Raw genomic sequence first — 21,225 nt, 5'->3', positions numbered from 1 at the left:
AGCTCCTGCCTCACACATGCTGTGGGATCCTGGGCAAATTCCTTATCCCTCTATGTCTGCTTCCCTAGCCATAGAATGAAGGGACTGGGCTTAATGATCCCTTCCATCTCTAGATCTATGATCCTATGATCCATATTGGAAGGTTTGTCATGTGGATGAGGAATGTGTTCTGCTCAGCCCCCCGTAGGCTGAACTAGAAGCTGCAAAGAGGCTGGTTTGAGCATGATGTCAGGAAAGAAACCCTAACAATTAAAGCTATTTAAAAAGAGAGGGAGCTGCCTCCAGGGGTAGTGGGTCCCTCTCCCATGAAGTCTCCAGAGCAGAAGCTGGATGACCAACCGTCAGGGACGTTACCCTGGGGATTCCTTCTTGGATAAAAGATAGATCAAAAGGTGACTGGAGCCCCTTCCAACTCTGAGGTTCCAGGCAGGATGATGTCCATGGTAGGACATGGCAGGACGGTAGGAATAACATACTTGAATACGGTGATTTAAAGTTTGAAAAGCAGTTTACACTCACTACTGTATTACCAATGTTGGTACTGGCGATGATCTTGGTAGCTCCCCTCCAAACGCATCTTTCCTTACTAGTTCATGGTTGAGGACAGATTCAGAAAGACTTGAGTAACCAAGTCTTCTCTACCCAGCTGTGATGGCATCGAAGACCCCCCACAACCCCAGCCTGGGCCAGTGGAAGAGGCAAGCCATGTGGAAGTCAGGGTTGGATGAAGTGGTTCCTCCTTCTGACAGATGCTTAAGCAGCTCTTCCTCTTCCTCCTCTTCTTTTCCTTTGTGAACACTCCAGCCTTCATCAAACTCTACCTCTGCCTCCTCCTCAAATATCCCTACAGGAATGGAGGCAGGAGGTGGATTGTAGTGAATAAAACAGTTTTTGGAGACCAGGAGAAGTCAAAGGCTCATGATAGCATATGACTTGTTACTCCCTATTATAGTCTCCAACTGAGTCCAAAATGGGCTACCCTGGGGTTCGGGGAGAGAGAGAAAGAGGGAAATTGAAAAGGGAAACTCAAGAGAACTCTCTTATTCTAGCAATGCTTATGGGAACAACAGTATTAGACTGTTAGAGGGACCTCTAAACACCATTATTGTGTCCTTGCTGGTCATTCCTATTTAATTTCTCTAGTAATGCTTATGAAGCATCTTCCTCACAACAACTCTATTGGGTAGGGAGTGTAAATATCATCATCCCTATTTTACTGATGGGGAAGTTGTGGCTCAAAAAAGTTAAGTAATTTACCTAAGAAGAGTATCAAGGCAGGGGTTGGAACTTGGCTCTTTCGAGTTCTTTCCCTGGGCTGAAAGGAACCTTAGAACTGAAGAGAGAGAATGTCAATGCCAGAATGATGATCATGATCCCATTTCCATACTACTTCCATGTTTGTAATTGCTTTCCTCAAATATCTCCAAGAAGGGAGCAGTGAAAGGATTATTGTCCCTATTTTACAGATGGAGAATAGAGGTTCAGAGATGGGAGGCCCTAGTTAACAATCCCACAATTAGTGAGCATAGTCAAATGTCACAGAAGAGGGGCAGCTAGGTAGCTCAGTGGTTTGAGAACCAGGCTAGGACATCCTGGGTTCAAATCTGTCCTCAGCTACTTCCTAGCTATGTGACCCCGGGCAAGTTACTTAACCCTGTTTTCCTAGTCCTTGCCCTTCTGGTTTGGGTTGTTACTAAGACTGAAAGTAAAGGGTTTGGGGGTTTTTTTGGGGGGTTTTTTTGTTGTTTTTTTTTTTTGATGTCTCAGAAGGGAAGAAGCTTAGCAGCTAGCTAATACTAATAAGGTGCTTTAAAGATTACAAATGCTTTATATATGTTATCTCCCAACAACCCTATGAGGTAGGTGACATTATTGTCCCCATTTTAGGGTTGAGAAAACTGAAGCAAACAGAGATTAAGTGACTTGTCCAGGGTCAGACAGCTAGAAAGTATGAGACAGGATTTGAACTCAGATCTTCTTAACTCCAAGCCCAGGGCTCTATTCATCTTGAAATATAGAAAATTGAATTGAATCGAAAGATGTCTTGTCCGACCCTCTCATATAACAGAGAAGGCAACTGAGGTCCAGAGAGGGGAAGTAATTTGCTAAAAGGCACACAGCAAGGACTAGAACCCAAGCCTCTTCCCTCCCAGCCCAGGGATCTCTCTCTCCCCTGCTCCAAACTGATCCCTACAGCCCAAGGGATGCCGGAGGGACTGGAGGTGGGGGGCGGGGGGAGTTGATGTTTTCTCCCGGGGACAGGCCCTGCCAACCTTGTCATCCCCAATTAGCGGGTAATTACCTCCCTGACACGCGTGTTTATTAATCAAATTAATGCACCCCGGGGAGGTGGGAGAGGGGGAGGGCTGACCTTGGCAGTTTTGCTGAGCTGCGAATTCTCCTGGGAGGGGGGAGTCCAGCCTCTTGTCAGATAATCATCGTGTATCGCTGCGGGTCCCCAGGACACTTGGGGGTGGCCGGAAGGGGACCGCTTGCCTCCCGCTCTCTCCACCCCTCCCGTCCCTGCCGTCGCTCCCCTTTCCCCACCTTTAGTGTCATTTCTCCTCGGTTCTCACCCTGAGGGAGGATAACAAAAAAGCCCCGAAACAACCCAAGCCCTCAGGGCAGAGCTTGGAGAGGCTTCTGAGGGAGGGATTCCAGGAAGATCAGAGCTCGCTTAAAAAGAAGTCCGACACTAGGAACGCAACGCCAGGCCGAGAGGCTGGAACCCTGAATTCCTGGGTGACCTTGGGCTAGTTCCTGCCCTTTCTGGGCCTCTTCGGCAAAATGACAAGGATTGGACTAGGGAGAATCAGTCCGTGCTTTGAGATTCCCGTTGGGTTCCGAGCTCTCAAAGTGCTTTGGGTAGAGGAATGGGGATGTGGGGAGGGAAGAGAGGCAAAGAGGAGAATCCCTTACTAGAGAGGGACACTGAGAGCTAAAAGCTAGCACAGGGATGCCTGCCCGAGGACGATACCTAAGTCAGGGAGAGGCAGGAGCATCACCCCAGTCTTTCACTCCCAGAACCTCAGGATGGAGTATTTTGTCAATAATTAATAATAATAATAATAATAATAACAATAATAATAGGCATGTATGCAAAGCTTTAAAGTTTGCCAAGTCCTTGACGTGTTATCTGACCTTCAAAGGTAGATACTATTATCTCAATTTTACAGATAAGGAAACTGAGGAAAACAAATTAAGTGACTTGTCCACAATTAAGTGACTTGTCCATGGTCACACAACTAGAAAGGTCACACAACTAGAAAGCCTTTGGCACAGGATTTGAGCTCAGGTCTTCCTAACTCCAAGTCCAGGGCTCTGTCCACCTTAGAAAGTAGAATACAAAATTGTCTCCTGTGGAAGACATCTTGTCCAACCCCCTCATTTTACAGAGAAGACAATAGAGATCCAGAAAGAATCTTAAGTGTCACAAAGCTAGCAAGTCTCTGAGGCAGGAGTCAAACACATGCTATCACACTGCATCAACTGGAACTATAACAAAGTTCATTTGGAAGAACCAAAGAGCAAGAATATTAAGGGAAATAATGAAAAAAAAAAAACGTGAAGGAAGGGGGCCTAGCAGTACCAGATATTAAGCTATACTATAAAGTAGCGGCCATCAAAACAATGTGGTACTGGCTAAGAGACAGAAGGGAGGATCAGTGGAATAGACTTGGGTAAGTGACGTCAGCAAGACAGTGTATGTATGATAAACCCAAAGAGCCCAACTTTTGGGACAAAAATCCACTATTTGACAAAAACTGATGGGAAAATTGGAAAACAATATGGGAGAGATTAGGTCTAGATCAACATCTCACACCCTACACCAAGATAAATTCAGATTGGGTGAAAGACTTGAATATAAAAAAGGAAACTGTAAGTAAATTAAGTGAACACAGAATAGTATACTTGTTAGGTCTCTGGGAAAGGAAAGATTTTAAAACCAAGCAAGAGTTAGAAAAAATTACAAAATGTAAAATAAATAATTTTGATTATATTAAATTAAAAAGTTTTGTACAAACAAAAACAATGTAACCAAAATCAGAAAGGAAACAATAAACTGGGGAAAAAAATCTTTATAAAAAAAATTCTGACAGAGGTCTAATTACTCAAATATACAAGGAACTAAATCAATTGTATAAAAAAATCAAACCATTCCCCAATTGATAAATGGGCAAGAGACATGAATAGGCAATTTTCAGATAAAGAAATCAAAAGTATCACTAAGCATATGAGAAAGTGCTCTAAATCTCTAATAATTAGAGAAATGCAAGTCAAAACAACTCTGAGGTACCACCTCACACCTAGCAGATTGGCTAAAATGAATGTTGAAGGGAATGTGGCAAAATTGGGACATTAATGCACTGCTGGTGGAGTTGTGGACTGATCCAACCCTTCTGGAAGGCAATTTGGAATTATGCCCAAAGAGCTCTAAAAGAATGCCTGCCCTTCGATCCAGCCATAGCATTGCTGGGTTTGTACCCCAAAGAGATCATAGATAAACAGACTTGTACAAAAATATTTATAGTTGCACTCTTTGTGGTGGCAAAAAACTGGAAAATGAGGGTATGCCCTTCAATTGGGGAATGCCTGAACAAATTGTGGTATATGTTGATGATGGAATACTACTGTGCTCAAAGGAATAATAAACTGGAGGAATTCCATGTGAACTGGAAAGACCTCCAGGAACTGATGCAGAGTGAAAGGAGCAGAGCCAGAAGAACATTGTACACAGAGACCGATACACTGTGGTAAAATCGAATGTAATGGACTTCTGTACCAGCAGCAATGCAATGATCCAGGATAATTCTGAGGGACTTATGGTAAAGAAAGCTACCCACATTCAGAGAAAGAACTGCAGGAGAGGAAACACAGAAGAAAAACAACTGCTTGAACAGGACATGATTGGGGATGTAGACCCGAAAGGACCACACCAACATATACAAATAATATGTAAATAAGTCTTGATTAATGACATGTTAAAACCAGTGGAAATTCGAGTTAGCTATGGGGGGGGCAGTAGTTTGAGGGGGTGAAGGGGAAAGTAAAAACATGAATCATGTAACCATGGAAAATTTTTCTAAAAATTAAAAAATTTAAAAAAAAAACCAGTGTATGTCCTTGAGCAAGTCACTTATAGTTTAAAACTCTCAAGATGACAAAATAGGGGGCAGCTAGGTGGCATTGTGTATAGAGAGCAAGACCTAGATGAGAGATCCTGGGTTCAAATCTGACCTCAGACATTTCCTATCTGTTTGACCCTGGGCAAGTCACTTAACTCCCATGCCTAGTCCTTACCACTCTTCTGCCTTGGAACCAATACTCAGTATTGATTCTAAGACAGAAGGTTAAGGTTGTTTTTTTAATGACAAAATAAAGGGATGAGGGTCTCTAAGATTCCTCCTCCAAATCTTGTGACCTTATGAGAAGCAGATAAAAAACCCAAAGAAAAAGAGACTAAGAAAGATATAGAAAGAAGGGCATGGAGAGGAGAGAAATTTAGAGAGAGATGGGAAGATGAAATATCAAGGCCTAAAGAGAGATCTGGAAGAGAGACACAAAAAGAACAAGAGACCTAGAGAAACAAGAAGACTAAGGGGGAAGGAGACAGAATGACAGAATGACAGAGAGGCAGAGATGAAGAGAGATCTGGAAAGACAGAGAGATCTAAAGAAAGGGAAATTGGGAAAGACAAAGAGAAGTAGAAAGGAACACAGAGGGACTGAGAAGGGGGAAAGGAATTAGAAAGAGAATAGAAAGGACTAAGAGAAGCAGAGGAAAAGAGAGAGATCCTGTGAAAAATAGGAGGGACAGATATAGAATGAGAGACAAAATGAGAGGAGAAAGAGAGAAATGGACAAAGAGCCAAGGAAAAAATGCCTGAGACACAGAGAGAAATAGGGACAAGGATGAGGGTGGGGGTCCAAAAAGACAGATTGCTAGAGACCCTATAACCTTGGGTCCTCCTGTTCCCACTCCCCACAGTCCAGCCTCCCACTCTCTCCTCCAGCCCATCCTATCTCCTGCTACTTGGACGTGCAACTGCTGGCCTCTGGTGGCCACAGCAGGAGTTGCCTCCAAGTCCTCAGATCCTGATCACAATTGACCAGAGCATCCCTCTCCTCCAAACCCTCCTCCACCGATCCCCAACACCTCTGCCCCACCTGTGGTCCTCCCCTCCCAAGGATGTGGTCCTTGGTTCTCCATCTTCTGCCCCACCCTGCAATAGGGATGACTTCTTAAGCTCCACGTGCCCCTCCCTGACCCATCTCTCCCTTCATACTGCAGATTTGGAGAGCAGTGGGGGAGGGTTTGCATGCTGGGACCCCCAACTTAAAATTCAGCATCACTCCCCCTTCGGATTAGTCCCTCACTTTGCCACAGGACATAGAATGTGAGAGCTGAAAAGGTCTTTGGATGGATAACCAGAAGGAACGTTGGAAATCTTTTAATCCAGTCAGTCAGTCAATCAATCACAAAACAATTTTATTGTGTTTGGGGCATTCTGCTAAGTGCTGGGGATGTAAAGACAGGCAGTTGGATGGCTTGGTGGATAGAGAACCAGGCCCAGAGAAGCTGGGTTCAAATCTGACCTCAGACATTTCCTAGCCATGTAATTCCTCCCCAGGGAAGTGGTATACTGGAGCTTTGCTTTTCTTTTGAAGCCCTTAACTTTTATCTCAGAATCAATCCTGTGTATTGGTTCCAAGGTGGGAAAAAAAAAAAGGAGTAAGGGTAGGCCATTAAGTTAAGTGACTTGCCCAGGGTCTTGTTCAATACAGAATATATATACATATATATATATATATATACATATATATATTATATATATATATATTTATATATAATATAGATGTATAATTTTGGAATCAGAAGACCTACTTTTGTTATTGGCACTTGAACTAATTAACTTCTCTGGGCCTCAGTTTCCTCAACTGTAAAGTGAGTTTCTTCCCAGCCAGCTTGCTGCTATTCTGGTTCAGGCTGTCGTCACCTCTCCCCTGGACCATGGCAGTATTCTCCTGGCTGATGTCCCTGCTTCAAATTTCTCCCTACTCTTAATGCAAAGACCCTGGGCAAGTCACTTAACTTAACTTAATGGCCTACCCTTACTGCTTTTCCACCTTGGAACCAATACACAGGATTGATTCTGAGATAAAAGTTAAGGGCTTCAAAAGAAAAGCAAAGTCTTGGGTGCATAAGACATTGTGCTAATACAGGGGTCGGCAACGAATGGCTCTTTCTGGAGGAGCCATAAAGTCAATTTTTTTTCAGGCGCTGTTACAGGAGCGCACTGTGAGCACTGTACGGCTCTCATGAAATTACATTTTAAAAATGTGGCGTTTACGGCTCTCACAGCCAAAAAGGTTGCCGACCCCTGCTCTAAGCGATCACCCTAATGTAAATATTAATAGTTAGAACAATGACATATGTAAAACCCAGTGGAATTGTTTGTTGGCTATGGGAGGGGGATGGGAGGGGAAGGAAAAGAACATGATTCATGTAACTATGGGGAAAATATTCTAAATTAATAAATAAAATAAAAATAGAAATAAAAGGAAAAAGAAAACTTAAAAACGGTTAAGGGGCAGCCAAGTGGCTCAGAGGATGGAGAGCCAGGTCTAGAAACAGGAGATCCTAGGTTCAAATGTGGTCTCAGACACTTTCTAGTTTTTTGACCCTGGGAAAGTCACTTCACCCCCATTGCCTAGCCCTTACTGCTTTTCTGCCTTGGAACCCATACACAGTATTGATTCTAAGCCAGAAGGTCAAGTTTGTTTGGTTTGGGTTTTTTTTTAAGTGCTTTGAGAAGTCTAGACAGGCTGGGAGAAAAAGGGTGCTCCGACCTCTAAAACGAGTCCCAGCCTCCCTCTGCCACCATTTGTCCCCAAATTCTCCCTTTCTCAGCCTTCCCAGGCCCCTCCTGGTAAGTCTGAGAAGCAGCACCCCACAGCTACACAAACGCCATTCGACTCAAACATTTATTAAGTGCCTACGGCCCACATCTCCGCCTTCCAGGAGTTCCATCTAAGAGGACGCTGCTGCTACAGAAATCAGTAGGAATCCATGACGGTGTCATGCAGAGCAAGCTGAGATCTTTGAAATCGGAGGAAGGAGACCACTTCAGCTGGGGTGATCATGGAAGGCTTCTTGGGGGCAGTGTGTGTATGGAGGGGAGAAGGTTCTACCCCTGAAGAGCTCCTTGGGCCCTTAGAGATGAACAAGTCTAACCTCTTTTAACAGAGGAGGAAACTGAGAGCCCAGGGCCAGGCCAGTCACTGGCCCCTCACATCCCGGCAGCAGACGGTTACTGGGCACCGCACTCTATTCGTCCTGTAGGCTGGAGCCAGGAGGCCTGAGCCTAGCTCTACGTCAGCCTCTAACCCTCGGGGGTCACCTGGGCAAGTTAATCCCCTGTTCAGGACTCGTCTCCTCTCCTGGGAAATGACAGAACGGGGCTCCAGGTTCACTAAGGCCCCTCCTATACTTTGGGCCTTTGATGAAAACCCAGAAGGACGAGGGCCCCACGCGGGACCTGCCAAGGCCCATCGCAGAGGCCCTCTCGTATCCTGGTCAGAATCTGCACCTCTGGGAAGAGGAGAGGAAGGAAGGCAGGATGGAGAGGGGGAGGGAGAAGGGGGAGGAAGAGTATTCTTCTTCCTGACGAATACGGCAGTCTTGGGGCACAATCCCACGCCCCCGTCGACGGCCTGTCTCGTCCCAGAGCTCGGGGCTCAAGGCAGGAGCAGGCCTTGGTCTTTCTGAAGACCGACGTCTCAGTCTCATTTCTGCTGCTGCTGTATGACCCTGAGGAAGGGACTTCTCTCTCAGCAACCCTCCCAGGACAACTTTGTCAGGAAAGTGCTTTGCTAATTTTAACATGCCACAGAAGTAGAGGGAGCCGCCCCTTCCAGTTCTATAACACGTAAGGAAACTGAGGCCCGAGCGGAGAAGAGAACACAAGCAGCAAGCGGCAGGGCCAGGGTGGGCATCCGGGCTGCCGGCTCTCAGGGCAAGTGCTGGCTGTCGGGAGAATAGTAAGCTCAGGGCTCGTTTCTGTAGTGCTCGGAAGTTTACCAGGTTTAGAGGAGATCCAGGGACCTCCTTCCGGCCCCAGCCCCTCTGGCTGGGAGAGCCGTCGGGGTCGGGAAAGATGCCGGGCCGTCCGCCAGCAGCCCCGACGTCCGTCCTGCAGGGGCTGCCCGAGCCCGCAGGGAAGCCTCGGGCCCCGTTCCCACAACCAGCCAGAAGCAGCTGCCTTCTAGACGTCCCCAAGCCGGGGCAGGGGCCGCTTCCGGGCTCTGTTCACCGGCCCTTTAGGGAGGGCCAAGGAAGATGTCCCAGAGCAGGTGCCTCAGTGCGAAGTCGACGTGTTGTCTGCGGACGAGGAGAAAGGTTGGAGCCGCCGAGGGCCCTGGCCCCGCTTAGCCTTCTTGTTCCAGCCGAGGAGGGGCCCGGGCAGTGTGGCCTGGCCGCCATTTTCCTTGTCACTGCGCAAGAGTCCAGCGGAGGACAAGGTGGTCGCCTTCTTGTCCACCTGATCATAGACAGAGAATGAGAGTGAGACAGTTGTTCCTATATACCCTCCTCTTCATCTTCCTCTCCTCTACCCATCCTTTCCCACCTAGCATCCTGTATAATTAGAATATGCTCCCCAGGACTTCAGTTCTCAGCATCCCAAAGGATATAATTAGAATATACTCCCCAGGACTGAAGGTTTATTCTAATGACAGTCCCTAAGATCACCCCTGGAATCTTTACAGGCAGAGACAAAGACTTGACCAAGATTATATCTAAAAGTGGGCTTTTATTTATTTAAGTAAATTTAAAAATTTTATATATTTTTAATTTTTTTTAAATTTATGTATTATATATAATATATGCTTACACGTTATATATTTTGTATTATATTTTATATTTAGGTGTATTTATTTATAATATATGTAAGCTATTTTTTAATCTCATACAGAAGATGGTACCCATATGTAACAGATAATCTAAAAACAACAGATAATCTTTAAACCAAAATAAAATGACCCAGAGTACCATTAGAAAATGTCAAATGACAAACCGAAAAGTTAATGGGCTGTTTTTTTTTCTTTCAAGATTCTGTTCAGTTTAAGAAGTCAAAGCTAGGAGCTGAAAACCATAGAGACAGATTTTGGCTTGATTTAATTTTAAAACTTCCTGCTAACTAGAGCTATCCCAAACTAGAACTTGGGACATTGTGATTTCCCTCCCAAAACAGGTGTCCAAGCAAAGCTTGGATATCCCACTTGTGGGGCATGGAGTGAGTAAGGCCAAGTTGATTTGAGGCTCGGTGATTCTGTTATTAAAGAAAGAATGCTCCCAAAGTACCCCTTCCTCCAGGGCCAGGGGGCTGGATGTAGTGATCTCTAAGCCCTAATTCCTATAAAGTATTGCCAGCGATACTTCCTCCTCTTCCTCTAGAAAACCTCCCACAGGGGAGAGCTCAGCGGCTGCTGGCCTTCTCCCCCAAGCCCCCACCCCCTCCTGAGGTTCAGGGTTACCAGGCCAAGAGACTCCTCTCGCAGGGGCGTGACCACCTGGATGTCCACCCCTTCCTCTCCCACACCGGTGAGCAGGGCCACCACCTCCGAGTGCTTCCCCCACTTGCAGGGCTCCCCATTCACGGACACGATGTAATCCCCCTCCTTCAGTCCAGCTGCCTGCAGAGAGCGGGGGAGAGGGTGAGCCCAGGAGAGGGCACCCCCCGAGCTGGGGTGGGCTTCCCCTGGGGCCAGCTCAGACCACTGGGGACGAGCTCGCCACAAACCGGCAGCATCGTCTCTCTGACAAACTGAGACAAAGCGGCAGCCTCGGGAGAACAGAAGATTCAAACCTGGAGCTCGGCCCTGGCTTTGCTGACGAGACAAGGGACTCTGGCCATCTCCTCACCCCTTCCGAGGCCTGGTGCCGGCAGAAAAGGCCCTGGCCTGGGAGTCAAAAGCCCTGAGCTCTTGGTTCAGCTCTGTCGCTGGCCGGCTATGTCAACCTTCAGTAAAGTCCCTCTAGGCCTCAGTTTCCCAATTTGTAAAAGGATGAACGCTTATGTCTAGGGTGCTTTAGAGTTTAAAAACACTTTTTCCTATAAAGGTAGGGATGGATGAGAATTTTGATCTTCATTTTACAAATGAGGACACATCCTGAGGAGCCGGGGAAGTGACCGGTCCGTGGTCACGCAGCTAATAAATATGGCTGGTATCCTGGAAAGGACGCTTGGCCCTGGGTTCCAGTCCTACTGAAGCCTTGTGCCACCTGTGTGACCAGCAGCCAGTCACATTATCTCTATGAGCCTCAGTCTTCTCCTCTGTAAAATGAGAGGGTTAGACCTCTAAAAGCTGCTCCTGGACTAACTCCATGACTTTATGATATGCTCTCCTCCTCCGGACCAGAGTCAGAACACAGGTAAGAATTTAGGCTCCAGGCTGAGGAGCCCGGCAGGAGCATCGTGAGATAGACACAAGTGACCCGAGCACCTTCCCACGGCGGGGCCTGAGGTCTGAGGCCTCCCTACACCCCTTTCCTTCTGCCAGACCTGGTTCCAAATCGGCCTCCTCCCGGAGCCTTCCTCAGCATATTCCGGAGTCTCCACGGACAAAGGGACGCTGAGCTGGACAGGTTACTGCCGGCATCTACGTTCCCGCCAAGGCCCAGAAGGCAGGGCAGAAGCCTGTCTCCCCCATCATCCCCAGGGGTGTCTCTGAGCAGAGCGAAGGCTCCCCTTCTGAGGCTTCCTGGCCCTCCTCCCTCTTTACCCTGGGGGGGGGGGCTCCTTGAGGACAGGGTCAGATCCCCAGGGATTCGGGGTTCACTCACCTCGGCCCGGCCCCCAGGAATCACAGCTGCAATGAGAACGGGAGAATCTCCCCTGAGAGTGAATCCGAAGCCGCCCTCGCCCCGAGTCAGGCGGGTGGGTCCCTTCAGCCGCCACTGGCTCTTGGCAGAGAACACAGACAGGGGCCCCTGTGGGGAGACAGAAGCCTAAGCCTTGCTCCCCTGTCACCACACCAAGGCCTTGTGGGGTTCAAATCCACAGCGGCTGCAGCCTATTACCCAGGAACAGCGAGAGGCTTAGACGCAGAGGTCTGAGGTTCAATGGCCACTTACTGCCCCCAGTCCCGGACTTCCGTCTGGACTGCGAAAAGGGGCACCCGGGTGGTTCAGTGTCTGGAGTGCTGAGGCTGGGGTCAGGAAGACCTCCTCTCAATGGCTGTGTGCCCCTGAGCAAATCATTCCATTTCTGCCTGCCCTCCTTGCCTCATCTATAAAATGGAGATAATGGTATCTCCCTCGGAGGATTATTGTAAGATCCTATTTGCAAAGCATTTAGCACACAGCCTGGCATACGGTGTAAATGTTAGCTATTAGGACCAAGGAAGGAATGGAGTTGGGTTCCCCAGTTGGTCACAGGGAGGGCCTTGAGGACTCACCAAGCGGTGGAAGATGTCTGTCACCTTCACCTGGGAGAAATTGGGTGTCTTTATCTCTGGCTTCTGGTGGGTCTTGGCTAAATAGAGAAAAAAATAAAAAATTGGACAGATCCAGGACCAAAGAGAAAAGCCAGCAATGGCCTAATCCATCATTCTCCCATTAGGTGACTCCCAAAATAAAGGGAAACACACATTTTTACTCCCACGGGAAGCTTTCCAGATTAAACACTCCCTTCTTGCCTAGCCCCCAAGATTCTTCTCACCATCTGTCGCCTAACTATTAGTCTCTCCCCCAAGAAACACACAGACTTAAAAACGTCACCCCAGAGAAAGCAAGAAAAGAGACTCTTCTTTAGTCTATCACCTACTTTCAGTGTATCTCTACAACCTGGTTTCTTTTGGACCCTGGGTCAACACTGACTTATTCCGGTGCAATTAAAGGCCACATGCCAAATGGGGAGAAAGTGTCCTATCCCCAACTTTAACAAAGAAAGAAAAGAGGCAGTCCCTGGTTGGGTACATACCCCAATTAAATGAGAAGTCACAGGCTAACTAAAATCTTTGTTCTTTGGGGGTGGGGGTGGGCGGCTCAGTTTCCCCATAAAGGGTTTGCATCTCCAAGGTCTCTCCAGGATCTGACATTCTACATTCTATGGCCTGCTTTGATTCTGCGTTCTAAAAATCACAACATCTCACATTCTCTGTTGTAAATGAGCTTACAGAGCACATGCCATCGACACACTGCAGTTCTCTGCTTTCATGTCAATAGAAGGCATGAGGGGGGAACAGAAAGAGCCCAAGCCTGGAATGAGGCTCTCTGGGCTTTGGCTCCCTGCGTGGAACCGTCCTCGTCCAAATGCTGAAAGCTCTGTTCATCCCCTGAGCCCCGCAGATTGGGCACACAGAGATGTGACAAAGAAGCATCTTTGTCATCACCGTAAAGGCCTTTCCCCGTCATCAGAGGCTAACCTCCTTTGACGGAGGCCTAGAGAATTTGCTCACAGTTACAGAGCAAAGAGCTACCAAGACAAGAAGTAGAATCCAAGTTCTCAATTTCAAATTACCTTCCTGCCTCTCTGTAAAGGAGGAGCAATATGATTAAAAAAAAATCTTTACCTTTTGTCTTAGAATTAAGTATCAGTTTCACAGAAGAAGAGCAATAAGGGCTGGGCAATGGGGGATAAGTGACTTATCCAGGGTTACATAGCTAGGAAGGTTCTGATGCCAGATTTGAACCCAGGACCTTCCACCTCCAGGCCTGGCTCTCCATTCACTAGCTGCCCCCATGATGAATTATTTACAAGTCAATTTCCTTATCTGCAATAAGAGGGAAATATCTACGCCCTAAGAACCATGATGCTGGGGAGGTTCAGGGGGTCAGTGCGTCCCCCTACTTCCTTCCATTGAGGTAGAATTCTCTCCTCTCTCGATACCCCCAGATCCCACAGCCCCTGTCCCCGGAGTCCCCACTCACGGTGGACTTCGGGGGCTTCGGCAGTCTCAAAGAAGTCATCCTCGTGGTCGATCTCGGAGTACTTGGCCAGGGAGCGTCTGTGCGCCAGGGACACAACCTCCTGCAGCAGGTCCATCTTTCGAAGGATGCGACAGACCGCGTGGAGACGCAGGGCTTCCTCGTGGTTCATCATGGCCTTCCGCAGGTGCGCCTTCGCTGGAGAGGCTCAGAGAAGTTAGAGGTGCCTGTCTCCCCTCGTGCTATGGAAGAACCCCTGAGGTCTGGAGAGGGCCACAGGGACAGCCACAGAACCCGAGTGTTCTAAATCTAAAGTGATTCAGAATTTATCAAGCGCCTCCTGTTTGCAGAGCCCCGTGCTCCGTACGAGGGAAGATGGAAAATGTAAGAAAAGGGCATCCTTCTGCCTTTGTGGAACTTACAGTCTAGTCGGTGTCTCTGCACAGTCCCTTTGCACTTTGGCCAGTGGCTGGCACATAGTGGGTGACTAGGTGGCTCAATGGACACTGAGTCAGGGCAGGCACTGCCTGGGCTTGCTGCTCCGTCTAAACACGGGGCAGGAATACCTTCAGTGTCTTGGAGGCTGAGCTAGGGGAAGGATCTAGCAGGCTTGGGAGAAGGAACCAGAGAAAAGATCCAGACATCCAGGTCTGGGAGAGTCAGGCAAATGGGGAGGACTAGTGTCAGGATAGCAGTATTTAGAGCTAACAGGTTATAATAATAATTATTATTATAATTATAAAATAATAATGAGTGATCAATTTAATAATCATAAGTAAAGTTACCATTTATGTGGTGCTAGGCTTTATAACAATGTTCACAACAATACTGGGAGGTAAGTGCTTTTATTATTCCCATTTTACAGATGAGGAAATGTGGCAGTCAGAGGTTAAGTAACTTGCCCAGAATCAAACAGCTACTAAAAGTGCCAGAAGCCAGAACTGAATTTGCATCCTCCAGAGCCCAAGCCCAACACTCTATGTACGGTGCCACTAGCTGCAGTGCCCTTAGAGATTATCTAGGCCAAACTTCGCATCTGATTTACCTAAATATCAAGTAATAACATTTGTATAATTCAGTGGAATTGCTTGTCAGCTCTGGAAAGGGGGGAGGAAAGAAAACGAATCATGGAAACATGGAAAAATATTTTAATAAAATAAAAATTAAAAGATTTACCTAAAGCCCCACATCTAGTAAAGGTCAGAGTCAGCACTTGAATCCAGCTCCTTTGACCCTCTCCCCTCCCAGCTTTATACACTCTACCACATGACTGGACCAGGCTGGATTCTAAGCCCTGCTGGGTCCCTACAATTTGCCCACTTGTGTCAATCTTGCATCCTGAGATTCTTCCTGCTAAAAAAAAGGATGTGGTGGTATTTTTTTCCTCTCTCTCTCTAAAAGGCAAACTGAGCTCTGAGACTCTCTTGATTATGTACCACTGAAGAAGGAAGTCTGAAAAGGATTATGGGGCCATAGCAGTGGATTCCACAGCACCCCCTCCTCCTCCCCATCCTCCTCCTCCAAGCCCAGTGGATCCTTTACCAAGTTTTCTCCGCTCTTCTGAATCCTGAAGGAGAACAGGCAGCGAAGGGCCCTCTGGTGCTGTGACATGGAATTGGATAAAGGCTTTCTCATATTTGGAAATCTCAGAATCTGCTACAACTGCCGAGAGAAGACGGGGAAAGATAGCTGTGACACCCATGACGTGGGAGGGCACCCTACTCTCCCCAAGTCAGGAAGATTAGCCTTCTCTACTGAGTCTGTGAAAGTCACCTCTTCCAGAGGCTCTCCCTGATTAACCATCTAGCCTTGCTCAGTTTACTCTGGGATTCCCAATGCCCAGGAAGAAAGGGGTGCTCTCCCAGCAGGCCTCCCCGACACACACACAGGAGAGCAGGGGGTTCACTTCTGCTCTCTAGGAGAGCCCCACTTTCTACTTGTCTCCTCTCTCCAGAGTCTGCACAACAGCGAAGCTGCCCAGGAGGTGACGGCGTCATCAAAGCCAGCAAGCTTGCCGAGAGGGTGGTAATGACAACAAATGAGCCGGGCAAAGGCAACAATATTTTTTAAAAGAGAGTCAAATGGGCAGAGGAGATAACGGTGACAGTAAAAGAAATGAGCCCAAAAGGGGAAGAGATGCTGTCAGTAAGCGAGCAGAGAAGGTCGAAGGAGGACACGGGCAGAGGAGGCGTATGCAAGTCTTCATAAAGTGTGACGACATCAGGGCAGCAGTGGACAAAGGAGCTGGATGGGAGAAGGCACAATTGGCTGGCGATGGAGCTTGAGAGGGGTGTGGGATAGGAAGGGAAGCTGGGGGGAGGCTCCCCCCCCCCACCCAGGGCCAGATCAGGCTGGGCATTTACTCACCAGGCCCATCACAGAGGGCAATGGCAGCATAGTAGTGAGACAAGCCTCGGAAGTGCTTGGCCTTGACATTCACCATGATGGTCCAGGAGAAGGGCACATAGTCTCTGACGGGCGGCTGAGCCATGGTCTGGTACACAAGGGAGTACACGTCCTCCACCTGCCAGCAGTGGTACCATGAGGGTGGCCCATCAAAGCAAGGAGACCACCCAAAGCTCCAAAGGAGCCCGCCACATCCCACCCCTACATGTGGGAGTTAGACCACTCTCTGGCCCTGGTCTTCCTAGGCCTCCTCTCCCTGGCTCTATCTCTTTTCTTCTCCAGCCCCCATTCCACTCCTGCTGCTGCATCCTTCATCTCCAACTCTAGTCCTCTCTCTGCGTCTTCTTCTTCCATCTACCCATCACCTCCATTCCTGTTTGTGACTTTTAAAGTTCTCCCTTCACTTTGCCATCCCCTCCTTTTAGCCCTTCTCCAGGTTCCTCTCTTTCTAAATTCATTCATTCCCTTTTCCACTGCTCCATCATTTCTTTTCTGTTTTCTCTGTTCTCTCCCCTCTTCCATCCTTTCTTCCTCTTCCTTTCCATTTACTCCTGTCATCTTCATCCCTTCATACCTCTTCCTCTTCTTCCATACCCTCCAGGATCTTCCATTACTGTACACTTCCTTCAATGTCCTCCCACCCCATACTCACCTTCTGAATCCTATCTGTGCCTGTCATAGTCTCCATCTCTTCTTGTTTCCTTGTATCCAACATCTTAACTCTCTTTTCATCCACTCCTCTATCCTCCCACCCTCCATTTATATCTCCTGTCTCTTTCTCTATCTTTCTACCCATCTACATCTCTCTGCTCCCTTCTCTAGTCCTCCTTCTCAGCCCCCATGCCTTTTCTGCCATGAGAAAAAGACCTAAAATAATTTCCATGTGCAGAAAACACATACACAATCTTTCTCAATCACAAAATTCAACTGTGGAGGCAAAAAGACTAGTCATAAAAAAGGTGAAAGAGAAAGAACAGAGATAAAGGTAAAGACACAATGGAGATGGGGGCAGCTGAGTGGCTCAATGGATGGAGAGCCAGGTCTAGAGATGGGAGGTCCTAGGTTCAAATCTGGCCTCAGACACTTCCTAGCTGTGTGACCCTGGGCAAGTCACTTCACCCCCATCGCCTAGCCCTTACCACTCTTCTGCCTTGGAACCAATACACAATATTAATTCCAAGATAGAAGATAAAGGTTTTAAAAAAAATACAATGGAGATGAGATGAGGCAAAGACAGAACAAGAGAGAAATGGAGTCAAAGGCAGAGAGTTTTGATTTTGAAACCAGGCTGTGAAAATTCCCTCCTATTACAGCACTTTCTTTCTCTTCTTTTTTTATTTTTAATTTATTTTTAAATTTTTAACCCTTTCCTCTTGTTCTGGAATCAATACTGTGTGTTGGTTCATTGGTTCAAAGCCAGAAGAGTGGGAAGAGTAGGCAACTGAGATTATGTGACTTGCCCAGGATCACACAGCTAGGACATGTCTATGGTCACTCTTGAACCCAGGACTTCCCCTCTCTTCTGACTCTCTTTCTACTGAGCCACCTAGGTGTCCTAATAGAGTATTTTCTTGGCCCTTCTTGCCTAACGTCATTTCTGCAAAAGTTTGGAAAGCATAAGGTATATGGAATAAAAGGAAAGGATCTTTTATGATTTCATCCTATTCCAAAAGAGTTCATTCCACTGACAACCCTTCTATCTGTCTTTTCCCAAGCTAAGTGGCAGCTAGATGGCATAGCAGACAGTGCTGGCTCTGAAGTCAGGAAGACTGGAGTTCAAATCCAACCTATGCAAATACTTGCTACCTGTGTGACCTTGGGCAAGTCATAATTTATTCTCTTTGCCTCAATTTCCTCATCCACAAAATGAGGATAATAACAGTGCCTACCTCCCAAGGTTGATGTGAGGATAAAATGAAATATTTGTAAAGCACTTTAAAAAGCAATATAAACACTAGCTATTACTGGGATCCTAGGAGTCAATTTCTTCCCATCATTCAAATGTCCTTGAAATGTCTAGAAGTTAAGGCTCCAGGTCACTATTCAAAACTATGTCACAACTGAGGTTAACCATTTTTTCCTTTATCCTTTTTTATACCCGAACTGTGCTACCTTAATATAGTGGTGCCATGTCTATTAATGGCCAACATGTCAATGGAGCCACCATCCACCAACACTGGTCATAGGGTCAGCTTCAAATCATAGTTACAGCTAAAAGGAACCTTAGAAGTCAGAGGCAGTGCTTTTTGTGGTGGCAAAAAACTGGAAAATGAGGGTATGCCCTTCAAATGGGGAATGGCTGAACAAATTGTGGTATATGCTGGTGATGGAATACTATTGTACTCAAAGGAATAATAAACTGGAGGAATCCCATGTGAACTGGAAAGACCTCCAGGAATTGATGCAGAGCGAAAGGAGCAGAGCCAGAAGAACATTGTACACAGAGACCAATACACTGTGGTAAAATCAAATGTAATGGACTTCTGTACTGGCAGCAATGCAATGACCCAGGACAATTCTGAGGGATTTATGGAAAAGAACGCTACCCACATTCAGAGGAAGAACTGAAGGAGTGGAAACACAGAAGAAAAAACAACTGCTTGAACACATGGGTTGAGGCGAACATGATTGGGGATGTAGATTCAAAACTACCACACCAATGCAACTATCAACAATTTGGAAATAGGTCTTGATCAATGATACATGTTAAAACCAGTGGAAATACGCATTGGCTATGTGAGGGGGAGTTCAGGGGGTGAAGGGGAAAGAGCATGAATTATGTAACCATGGTAACTTTTCTAAAAAATAAATATTAATAAATGTTTAAAAAAATAAAATAAAATGCATGCTTCAATCTAAAAAAAAAAAAAAAAAAGAAGTCAAAGGCAGTACAGAACATTGGGAAGAGTACAGTGGTTGAAGTCAGAGAATCTCTGTTTAAATTCCAGCTCTCTCCTGTGTGACTTTGGACAAGTCATTTCCAAGCCTTCATATTTCTCCAACATCACATGGGTAATAAGTAATATAGAACAGCAAGATTTAAACCCAGGTCATAGAATCGCCTCCTTTCAGAGTTGTGAGGCTCCTCAGAGCCATTTAGTCCAATCCCTACCTGGAAAGGAATCCCTTTGCTACAATATCCCTGACAAGCAGTCTTGGAGCCTTTGTTTCAAGACTTCCAGAGAGAGGAACCCACTCTGAGCTGCACACAGTAATAAACTTCTTTCCCCCTTAGGTCAGCTGTACTTGCTAGGAAGTTTCACCTGACCTCAAGCCCAAATCTGGCTCTTTGCAACTTCTGCTCATTGCCTCTAGGTCTATTCTCTGGGCCCAAACTGACCCAGACTCCTCCTCCTTCCACATGAGGGTTTTTCCAAGATTTGGAAATAATTATCATGTCCCCCTGAGGTCTTATCTCCAAGCTAAACATCGCTCATTCTTTTATCTGGTCATCTATGGCACAGATGAAAGGTCCATCGCTATTCCAGTTGCCTTTCTCTTCATACCTCTTCCCTCATTAATGGCGTTTTGGTGGGGTTGAGATTCTCCTGGCCTAAGGTGCACAGAAATCTAGGTGTTTTTCAGTACAGATTTCACCATTCCATAGCCCCAGAGTCCTATGTCAGCAAGTATATTCTTATCCCTGTACTATCCCTCAGTGTTGGGGTTGTTTATTTGATTATCCATATTAGGATCTGTTGGTGTATCATTTGTTACCTCTGGGCCCTCACTTCTTAATCTCTTGCAATCAGGATTCCAACCCTGCCACTTAACTAAAGCTGGACCTCCTGAGCTTACCAATAATCGGTTTATTACTAAGTCCAATGGGCTTCTTTTTAGTCCTCATCCTTCTTGACCTCTCTGTAGCATCTAACATTGCTAGCATCTGACAGTTTCTATTCCTAGACATTCTTTCCTCTCTTGGTTCCCATGACACCATTCTCTCCTGGTTATCCTCACACCTGCCTGACTGCTCCTTCCCAGTTTCCTTTGCTAGTTCATCACTCCTCAGCATCTTAAGCCTACATAGGCAAAAAAAGTGGCATCCTGGGTATTCTTCTTCCTTGGCAATCTCATAAATTCCTATCAGTTCCATTATCCTTCCCACAAATGGTTCCCAAATCTACATATCCCATCCTATTTCTATTCTCAACTCCAATCACCGCATCACCAACTTCCTCCTAGACATCTCTACTGGATGTCCCAAAAGAGAAGTTATCATCTTTCCCATTAAACTTGCCCTCTGTCCAAATTCCTTATCTGTGCCCAGGGTACCACCACCTTCTCAATCTCTCCTTGACTCTTTCCTCCTTTACCTTCTGTTCAATTCCACATTCTGATTGTTGCTGAGTCTAACTAATTCTACCTCCACAATGTCTCTTACATTCATTTCTTTCTCTACTTTCCACTTAGACAAGGTCCCATTCTGGTTCAGGTCCTCATTATCACTCATTCAGAATGCCATATAGCTTCTCAATTGGCTTCCTTGCCTCTAGTTTCTCTCTTGTCTCCAATCCATTTGCCACCCGACTGCCAGAAGACTCTTCCTAAGGTACAGGTCCGACTCCATTTTTCTCCTTTGCTGAAAAACATTAAATTAGCTCCTGACTGCATCTAGAATAAAGTATTCCTCAGTCTGGCTCCCAGATCTTCCACAATCAGGCTCCACCCTACTTTCTCAGCATTCTTTCACATTGCCTTCTCTGGCCCACTTTATATTGTAGCCAAATTACCACCAAAACTAACCATCAAATCCAATGGATTTTCTCAATCCCCATCCTTCTTGCCCTCTTCAGTCTCTGATGCTATTGATCATCCTGTTCATCTTGATACCTCCTCCGTCTATCTCTCTGTCTCTGTCTCTGTCTCTGTCTGTCTCTGTCTCTGTCT

The 21,225-nt window shown here is 46.5% G+C and overlaps 1 protein-coding gene across 1 annotated transcript in view; it reads right to left on the bottom strand.

Annotated features, from left to right (window-relative positions):
• Positions 1–7,971: 7,971 nt before the first annotated feature.
• The window catches only part of RHPN1 (rhophilin Rho GTPase binding protein 1), a 41,223-nt gene continuing 27,969 nt past the window's right edge, over positions 7,972–21,225 (bottom strand). Inside the window, exons 7-13 of the mRNA XM_044684583.1 lie at positions 16,297–16,453; positions 15,472–15,591; positions 13,933–14,127; positions 12,459–12,535; positions 11,845–11,991; positions 10,536–10,694; positions 7,972–9,541 (exon numbers count right to left, since the gene is read on the bottom strand). Of these exons, the coding sequence (XP_044540518.1) occupies positions 9,359–9,541; positions 10,536–10,694; positions 11,845–11,991; positions 12,459–12,535; positions 13,933–14,127; positions 15,472–15,591; positions 16,297–16,453 (1,038 nt within the window). The 3' untranslated portion in view covers positions 7,972–9,358. The remainder of the gene's footprint in view (positions 9,542–10,535; positions 10,695–11,844; positions 11,992–12,458; positions 12,536–13,932; positions 14,128–15,471; positions 15,592–16,296; positions 16,454–21,225) is intronic.

The sequence above is a fragment of the Gracilinanus agilis genome, chromosome 1 (assembly GCF_016433145.1).
Source record: "Gracilinanus agilis isolate LMUSP501 chromosome 1, AgileGrace, whole genome shotgun sequence".
NCBI classification, from domain to species: Eukaryota; Metazoa; Chordata; class Mammalia; order Didelphimorphia; family Didelphidae; genus Gracilinanus; species Gracilinanus agilis.
The sequence above is the reverse complement of the archived record's forward strand: the minus strand, read 5'-3'. Positions and strand labels throughout refer to the sequence as shown.